The sequence below is a fragment of the Microtus ochrogaster genome, chromosome 7 (genome assembly GCF_000317375.1).
Source record: "Microtus ochrogaster isolate Prairie Vole_2 chromosome 7, MicOch1.0, whole genome shotgun sequence".
NCBI classification, from domain to species: Eukaryota; Metazoa; Chordata; class Mammalia; order Rodentia; family Cricetidae; genus Microtus; species Microtus ochrogaster.
In genome coordinates this window covers 59,227,666-59,237,043 of record NC_022014.1, presented here as the reverse complement: position 1 = coordinate 59,237,043, position 9,378 = coordinate 59,227,666, and the positions used below count along the sequence as shown (strand labels likewise).

The following is a 9,378-nucleotide window of genomic DNA, read 5'->3' as shown; positions in this document are numbered from 1 at the left end:
CTCCCTCCTTCCTTCCTTCCTTCCTTCCTTCCTTCCTTCCTTCCTTCCTTCCTTCCTTCCTTCCTTCCAATGTTGTTTTTTGAAACAGGGTTTCTCTGTGTATCCTTGGCTGTCCTGGAACTCACTCTGTAGACCAGGCTGACCTCAAACTCATAGAGATCTGCCTGTCTCTTCTTCCTGAGTGCCCGGATTAAGGCTTGCGCCACCAGATGTGGTGGAACTGATTTCTTTCCTTCCTTCCTTCCTTCCTTGTTTTGTTGTGTTTTCGAAACAGGGTTTCTCTGTAGCTTTGAAGCCTGCCCTGGAACTAGCTCTTGTAGACCAGGCTGGCCTAGAACTCACAGAAATTCTCCTGCCTCTGCCTCCCTGGAATTAAAGGCGCCTGCCACCACCACCTGGCCTGTAGCTCCAATTTCAAGGCCGTCTGTTGCCCTCTTCTGGCCTCGGCAAGCACTGCCTGTGCATAGTCCACAGACTACAGAGACTACCGGAAGTTGCCAGAAGTGATAGAGCTTCTTAGACAAGAAATAAAACAGTTGAGCCAGTTGCGGTGGTTCATGCTAGCAATCCCAACACTTGAGAGACTGAGGCAGGAGACTTACCCTGAGTTTGAAGCCAACCTGGGCTACATAATGCGTTCCATAAAGTGAGACCCCATTTCAAAAGAAAGAAAAAATTTGGTCCGAGATAGAATCTATGATAAAATAGTTTACTTTCTCTCGTGCCTGACTCCAAGCAAAAGACATCATAACAGAATCAGCTTGTTCAGTGACTCTCTGAGAGGGTGGAACACTTGCGGAATTCTGAGGTGTGTTTAAAGCCAGTAGTTTCCCACATCTTACACGTCTTTTATGAGATGTTTAGTGTCTTTCTCTGAAATGCTTGCTTACGTCATAAGGTTGAAAGCATAAAATACACATTTAGATGTAAAAGCTGCATATGAGCCAGTCATAGGCTTAATTGGCCCTGGGTTCTACATGATACAGCTTCCATTTTGGGTAATAGGGGTACCACTTGGTCAAAATCAGAATCCACAGCCTCTGATACACTGGAGCCCATACAACATTATCTGAACTATTCACATGAAGCCACAGAGGATTTGTTCTGGAACCCAAGAGCTCAGTGTAGCACTCAGCCTTTGCCAAGGAATGGAGGTGCCAGGTGGTACACATTGGTGGGGACACAAGGGGCCATGGCTCAGCAGTTTTCACTACGATCCCAGATGCTGCAGGCAGCCCTTTGTGCTGTGTGGATGAGGACCTGCCCTGTGCCGTTGGGCCAGCTTCCATACCTGACAGCACAGGGCTCAAGAACTGAGAGCACAGCTGTTTGGTGGAGAAATAGGAGTTGTGTAATTTCTGGCAGTTTTATGTTTCTGACTCTCCTTACCCAAAAACTCAGTTCAGGGTTGTTTGAGAATTGCATTTGCTATATAGATTTGAAACCCAAGAGCATGCTCTTTGAGGAAACAGTTCTGTGAGCAGTGAGGACATAGTGTCACTTCTGTTACGGGAAACGGGGAGCAGGTGCTTCAGCTGAGGAGTGGCTTCTCAGAGGGTCATCCCCTTCAATATGGAAGTTCAGTGTGTTTGCACAACTCTGGCTCCATTTCAGAGCCAGGATGAGCAGGATCCGTGTGTCCTGCCTGGGAGGACGCTGGTGAGATCCTCTTACAGGCAGCTCGTGTTTCAGGGTGAGAGGTTTAGCCTGGCCCTCGCATGCATGCAGCTGTGTGCTCTACCCTTGACCCCCATTAATCAGGAGACAGTTACCCTGGTGGACTTTCAGCGGCTCAAGGAGGTGTCAAAGAAGACAGCAGCAACAGGGAGACTGGATCTACATGAACAGCATTGCCTTTCTCTGCTGGCAATATAAGGCTGTGTTTAGTGACCATTTGGTGGCTTAATAGTGTTTAGAGACTGTCTGTGAGTTCAAGGCCAGCCTGGTCTACAAGATCTAGTTCCAGGACAGGCTCCAAAGCTACAGAGAAACCCTGTCTCAAAAAATTAAAAAGAAAAAGGAAAAAAAGAGAGACTGTCCTATGTTCATTTCATGCCTAGCTAAGGCCCCAAGCTCTAGAGACGGGGCCCACTAGTAGTCTCATGAGGAAGCAGCAACTTTTGGTAGGTCAGGAAGTCTCCACTGCACTTCAGAAGGAAACCTTGATCCCACACCTCTGCTGGTGATTCCACAAGCCCCACCCCTCTGGAACCCAAAAGAATGTAGTGAAGGGCAGTACTCTATAAGGGGGCTGCAAAGCCTGTCCTTTAAATTTGTGTTGTTCTAGAAAAGTCCCTGAGTTCTCAGTTGCTTTCTTGAGTCCCCTGAGACTTGGTACTTTGTGACTTTGGACTTTCTCTATGACCCCGTCCCCAGGATATGGAGCAGGTATGGGATCTACTCTCACTAGGGAGGAGTCCAGCCAAAACTATTTTGAGGGGTAATTAATCCAGAGATAAGGGACTTGCCTGTACACCTCATTCGCGCCGAGGGAGTCATGTCACCAGCATTAAACTGCCATCGTAACCCCTGCTAACTGTCTATTTTTTTCATTCACACACCTCCTCCTTGGCTCCCACATTTTATGTGACTTCATCACACTCTCCACCTGTCTATTTGGTGCATGCTCAGAAGTAACTGTGGGCTCAAGTCCTCTGCAGTCCTGTCGTTTCCTGAGTAAGCCGCCAATCCAAGAACTCTTGGATTCTTTCTTAGTGACATTGGCAGCATATGGCAGGAGTTTTTCCTTGAGCTGTGTGTGTATGTGTGAGTGTGTGTATGCACTGCTGGTGACTTTCTCCCTGTTTAGTTCCAGGCCCAGGGTATACTGTCTGGCCGACAGTGATGAAGAATCCTCCAGTGCCGGCTCCTCTGAGGAAGATGATGCTCCAGAGCCCAGTACTGGGGACAAACAGCTGCTCCCCGGGGCTGAAGGGTGAGTGGATGGGGTTTCCGGAGGTTCAGGAGGTTAAAGGAGCCACCAGGAGGCTGCCGGTCTTTTCTTTCCCCTCCAAGCTTCTTCCAGCACACAGAGTGAAAGGTTTCAGCATCAGCATTTTAAGAGGAGAGGCTTGGGCTTTGTCTTGCAGTGTGAGTAAAAATTAGACTTTGAAGGACAGGCTTGTTGCTAGAATTGCACCCTGAGTCTTCAGAGGGCACAGGCTGCACACCACCTCCCCCTGGTGGCCGCAGAGAGAAGGGACCTGGGCACAGCACAACCAGATCTACTTGCTGCTGCAGTTCTGCAGAGCTGAGATGGTTGGGTTATTTCCTGGGTGAATTTTGACACTGGATGGCGTAACTGCTCTTCTGGATTGTGAACTTCATCTGGGTGCTCTGTGCCTGTCCCTTGGGCAGTGTAATGATCAGAGCGTGTCAAGTGCCTTTCTGTAAGGACCTTTAAATTATTTAAAAGGAGATAAGCAGTGGACACAGCACCAGATGAGTCAGAAACTTGTAAGCAAATAGCAGCCTGCTCGCTTTGAAACTGTTCAGAAGGTGAGAAGAACACACCATGCTTGCACAGCATAGTTGGTTCTGCCTAGAACTATTGTTTATGACTAGAGGTGGAACTTGGTTGTTGAGTGCTTGTCTAGCATGTGCAAGGCCCTGGATTCAGCACCCCTCCACCCCCAAAAGGCACACGTATCTCCATACACACACTGTCCCTGATGTCTGAAACTGCACAGGATAGGAAGAAGCCAATCATGCAGGACCCTAGGCAAATACTGCTTTTCTCAGCTTGCCGGCATAGCTATTCGATGTAGCTTTTTCCTTATGTTCTAGTTCCAAGCCCTTTGATAAGCACCTGGCCCTCAATGGGTGTGACACTACCTAAAGTTAATAAAGATAGTCTGTTAGTCGCTGCAGTATTGTCTGTCGGTGCGGCATGGCTCTCTGTGTGCTGTGTAGAGATTGGGAGGTTCCCAGTAGGACAAGGATTCCTGCTGAGTCTCAGAGTCTTCAGAAGCCTCCTTCTCTGAGGGTGACTCTGTCCGGATGTCCACTGTGCAGTGCAGCCAGGATGTTCTGTCCGACCTTTATACCTTTTCTAAAGTAGTAGTTGTCAACCAAGGGTAATTTAACCCCCACGGGGGCTAATGTATGATTATGTTGTCAGAGAATGTTCTTGCCACGTGATCCTCAGAGGCCAAAAAGGCTACTAAACATCCTGCGCACACAGGGCAGATTTCAGAGTGACCTATTGAAAGTGTGCCTGTGTTGCAGTGGAAAAGCCATTGGAGAGTGAATGCAGTCACGAGGCTGTGTTAGTCAATGATGCTCATATACAGATATTTGGCACCTTACTCCACGGGCTGTTCTCTGATTTGTCCACATGTGCCTTGGCATGCATGCGCACATGCACGCGCACAAACACACACACACAAACACATGCTAACATACCTTTGTATTCTTTGTTTGAAGGTATGTTGGAGGTCATCGAACAAGTAAGATTATGAGGTTTGTTGATAAAATTACAAAGTCAAAATATTTCCAAAAAGCAACGGAGACAGAATTCATTAAAAAGAAGATTGAGGAGGTCTCTAATACACCCCTGCTGCTAACCGTGGAAGTTCAAGAATGTCGAGGGACCTTGGCGGTCAACATTCCACCACCCCCGACAGACCGGATATGGTACGTAGGACTCTAAAAGTCCCAGCCTACTTAACCTTGGGACAAAAGCACTTCCACACTGCTTTCATTAGACTCAAGTGTCAGTCCTTAATCCTTGGGTAAGGATGATCTTCATATGTCAGGAAAGTCGAGGTGAATGTGAGGTGCATAAAAGGGGCTGTTTCTATCCTTGGTCCTCCTTTCTCTAAAGCGGACTCATCCTAACTGCTGCACTTTGTAGCCAGCCCTCATCTCTGCCTAGCTTGGGCTGGACCCACACCACTGGCTTAGTCCTCTCGCAGCCTATTCTTGACAGATCATCTGGGCAGTTAGGAGACGGTCCCTGAGCGAGTGAGGCCTTAGTGTAGGGTTGGGAGGCTGGTGTGTGCACTGGGTGTCCGTGACAGGAGGCTATCTGAGGAGGAGGTTGAGTGCTTCTGTCACCTGGGAATGCTGAAGATACAGACACGACTGGCGCACTCCCCAGGGTTTCAGCAGTTGGCTTTGGGGTGAGGATTACATACAGTGCCTAAGCCACAGTTTAGAACTGATGGATTAATTATTCATAGCCCAGTGTCTCTGTCTGTGTCTCTCCCTTTAAAATTAGTGTGCTGAGTCCTGTAAAATAGTCGTAGTGCATGTGGTGAGGAATAAGAGCTCAGAGCTCTTATCACATTGTAAATAGCACTCATGATGAAAACACAGCCCTGCAGTCCATCATAGCATGGACCAGCGCACTACATATCTCCTTGGTGTGCAGCAGGCGTTGCAGAAATGTTTGGAAGGTGTTTTTCCCAGTCGGCTGATTATTCAATGGCAATGTTAGTGTTTCCCAGCAAAACTCAAAAATAACTTTGTAGGTGGTTTTGTGTTGTTATTTGTTTATTTTGGTGTATGAGACAGGGTTTCTCTGTGTAGCCCTGGCTGTCCTGGTACTAACACAGTACACCAGGCTGGCCTCAAACTCACAGCGTGCGCCATCACCACCTAGCATTACTTTTTTTTCAAAGACTTGTTTGTTTTGTTTTATGCGTATATGCAAGTACCTGAATGTGTATGTTGCTCAAGGAGGCCAGAAGAGGGTGTTGGATCCCCTGGAATTGAAGTTGCAGACAGTTGTGAGCCACCATGTGGGTTTTGGGAATTAAACCCAAGTCCTCTGGAAGAACAGTCAGTGCTTTCCAGTTCCTATCCTGTTTCTTGTTGTTATTGTTGCTTGTTTTAAGTGAATGACAGTAAGAGGAGGGACGACAAGATGACAAGTTGAACTGGGACCCAGAGGTGGAAGGAGAGAACTGACTGTCTCCACAGGTGTCATAGCACTCACACAGAGTTGTGCGAACACACACACACACACACACACAGTGTTAGCTTTTCTAAATAAGAAAAAAAAAGGCCGGGCCGGGCGGTGGTGGCGCACGCCTTTAATCCCAGCACTCGGGAGGCAGAGGCAGGCGGATCTCTGTGAGTTCGAGACCAGCCTGGTCGGTCTACAAGAGCTAGTTCCAGGACAGGCTCCAAAACCACAGAGAAACCCTGTATCGAAAAACCAAAAAAGAAAAAAAAAAGAAAAAAAAAATGCCGGGCAATGGTGGCACACGCCTTTAACCCCAGCCCTCAGGAGGCAGAGGCAGGCAGATCTCTGTGAGTTTAAGGCCAGCCTGGTCTACAAAAGCTAGTTCCAGGACAGGCTCCAAAGCTACAGAGAAACCCTGTCTCGAAAAGTCAAAAAGAAAAGAAAAAAAGAACCAGGCAGTGGTGGCACACGTCTTTAATCCCAACCTCTGCCAGGCAAAGGCAGGTGGATCTCTGTGATGTTGAAGCCAGCCTGGTCTACAGAATGAGTTCCAGACTGACTCCATACATAACTACTGAAAAAAAAGACAGGATCTCCATCCTTGAAAAGCGAACAGGAATTTTAAATAACACATTCTTGGCAATGGGACCTGGGCATACACAGTAGGGAAATCTCTCTGCATTATAAAAGGACATTATAAAACATATCATCTGCTACGGAAATGAAGTAAGATGGACTATTTCAAGCTGTTTAAATCTTTTTTTTTTTTTTTTTTGGTTTTTCGAGACAAGGTTTCACCATATATCCCTACCTGTCCTGGAGCTCACTCTGTAGACCAGGCTGGCCTTGAACTCACAGAGATCCACCTGTCTCTGCCTCCTGAGTGCATTAGTGTTTTACCTATATGTATGTCTGTGTGAGGGTTTCAGAACCTCTGGAACTGAAGTCATAGACAATTATGAGCTGATTGTGGGTGCTGGGAATTGAACCCAGGTCCTCTGGAAGAGCTCTTAATTGCTAAACTATCTCTCCAGCCCTTTACACCATTTTCTTTCTTTCTGTTTTTTTTTTTAAGATTTATTTATTATATATATAGCATTCCTTCCATGTATGCCTGCATGCCAGCAGGGAGCACCATGTGGTTGCTGGGAATTGAACTCAGATCCTCTGGAAGAGCAGTCAGTGCTCTTAACCACTGAGCCATCTCTCCAGTCCCCCTCACACCATTTTCTTAAAGTCACTCTTCACTGCCAGAGGTCTCAAACAGGCTCCTGGCCAGTCACAGGATCGATGGATGTACCTTCCACTTCAGGAAGAGAATCACCCTTTTCTGTACTTACTTGCATTTTTGCCTTAGTGTCTTCTACAGAACTAGGTCTCTTTGGCGTTTTAGGGCATTTTTTTTTTCTGTTTTTTGAAGGATTCATCACCTTTTGATCTTGGTGTTGATTGACGGTTTTGTCTTTTTTCCATTCTGGTTTGATTTTTGTGCAATTTTGACTGGAGCATCTCATACAGATTCCCCCCTGGAGCTTTTTCTTCAGTTACCTCTTTCTCCTCCTCATCTCTGTCATTGTCGTCATCTTCATCGAGTTTTACTTTCTTCTCTGGAGCCTTGTTCCCACTCCCAGGGGCAGATGACTTTGTCGACATCCTTAAGAACTTTAAATCCTCCTCCTCCTCTGATTCTTCATCTTCCTCTACAGCTACTAGGTGCTGTCCACTGATATGCACAGGCCCTGAACCACAGTTCAACCTTAAGACCACAGCTGGTATCATTTCAAAGCCCCCAAGGGGTACTTGGTTGTACAGACATTTTTCCAGTTGCCAGTGTGCCTTTGAGTGGGCTGCCTTAAATCATTGCTTCTGTGAGGTGCACCTAGCCCCTAAGTGGATGGGTTGTAATGATGACTGATGCTCACTTTCATCATTGTTCTCTTTCACAACTGAAGGGATAGCTCTGGCACATGTCCACATCCATTGAGCTTCCTAAAGTGGAGGCACGTACTCCGGTGTGAGGAAAGCTGGACAGAGAAACTGCTTTTATTGCTTAGGACAGACACACAAGATAGAGTCATGTCAGGGACTAGACTTCTGTCCCGTTTGTAGTCAGAGTCTGTGATCCTCCTGCCTCAGCCTCGTAAGTGTTGGGATTACAGTGTGTGCTGCCGCACTCTGCTCGTCTGGACACTTTACCAACATCTCTTAGTGTCGGTCTGCTCTGGTGAGACAGTGTGACTGCGTGAGGTAGCACACCTGTAATTATAGCACTCAAGAGGCAAGGACAAGAGGGTTTTCAGTTTTAAGCCAGCCTGACCTTCATAACAAGACTCTGTAATAAAAAAACAGTCTTTTCTCTCTCTCTCTCTCTCTCTCTCTCTCTCTCTCTCTGTGAGTCTTTTCTCTCTCTCTCTCTCTCTCTCTCTCTCTCTCTCTCTCTCTCTCTCTCTCTCTCTCTTTTCTTTTCGAGATAGGGTTTCTCTGTAGCTTCGGAACCTGTCCAGGAACTAGCTCTTGTAGACTAAGCTGGTCTCGACATCACAGAGATCCACCTGCCTCTGCCTGGCACCACCACCGCCCAGCTTGAAAAAGCAGTCTTTAAAACATTTTATGTCTGAGTATACTTAGGAGAGTGCCATACGGGATGGCAGTCAGGAGACTGTTCTTTCAAAGGTTTGGTGTATATATTGTTTTTTTTAATGAACATATCTATTAAAAATACAAAGAAAGAGCCAGGCTGTGGTGGCGCACACCTTTAATCCCAACACTTTGGGGGCAGAGGCAGGCAGGCAGTTCTTTATGTGTTCCAGGACAGCTAGAACTGTTACACAGAGAAATCCTGTCTTTAAAAAAAAAAAAAAAAAAAAAAAAAGCTATTGCCATTTTAGGGAAATCAAAATCCAAAAGACAAATAAAATTAAATTAAAAAATAAAACAAAAAAGCCCTAAAAGACAATGTCCAGTTCCTGGACTTCCACGGTATCTCAAGACTTTCTTCCATTGTCAGCACTGGTCAGAATCCATCAGAGCCCCGACACTGTTCGGCAAACAACGTTCAGAGCTCATACTTGCTGTGCTAAATTAGGTATGGGGTGGTTCAGAACTGGAGAGCGTTCAGTGATGAACCCTATGCCAGTGAGGAGTCTGTGGTGCCAGAGCTTGCCACTTCCTTTCTCTGCTTCTCAAATGTGGTTACTTCTTCTTCAAAAAGGTATGGTTTCCGGAAGCCACCATATGTGGAGCTGAAAGCTCGGCCAAAACTTGGAGAGAGAGAAGTGACTTTAGTTCATGTGACGGAGTGGATAGAGAAGAAACTGGAGCAAGAGTTCCAGGTAAAAAACTGCCCTTTTCTCACGTTTCCCACCAAGTATAAGAACATGGCTCAGCGGTTAAGAGCATTGCCTGCTCTTCCAAAGGTCCTGAGTTCAATTCCCAGCAACCACATGGTGGCTCACAACCATCTGTAA

General features: G+C 46.7%; 1 protein-coding gene and 1 pseudogene across 2 annotated transcripts in view; one reads left to right on the top strand and one right to left on the bottom strand.

Moving 5' to 3' along the window:
* Positions 1-9,378, top strand: part of Tex2 (testis expressed 2) — a 70,756-nt gene that overhangs the window by 56,439 nt on the left and 4,939 nt on the right. Inside the window, exons 8-10 of one of the 2 annotated variants that reach the window (XM_005350416.3) lie at positions 2,816-2,935; positions 4,426-4,635; positions 9,123-9,243. In XM_005350416.3, the coding sequence (XP_005350473.1) occupies positions 2,816-2,935; positions 4,426-4,635; positions 9,123-9,243 (451 nt within the window). Of the gene's footprint in view, positions 1-2,809; positions 2,936-4,425; positions 4,636-9,122; positions 9,244-9,378 lie in introns of both variants that reach the window. The other variant, XM_005350415.2, reaches the window with a different exon arrangement.
* Positions 7,140-8,234, bottom strand: LOC101990602 (annotated as a pseudogene).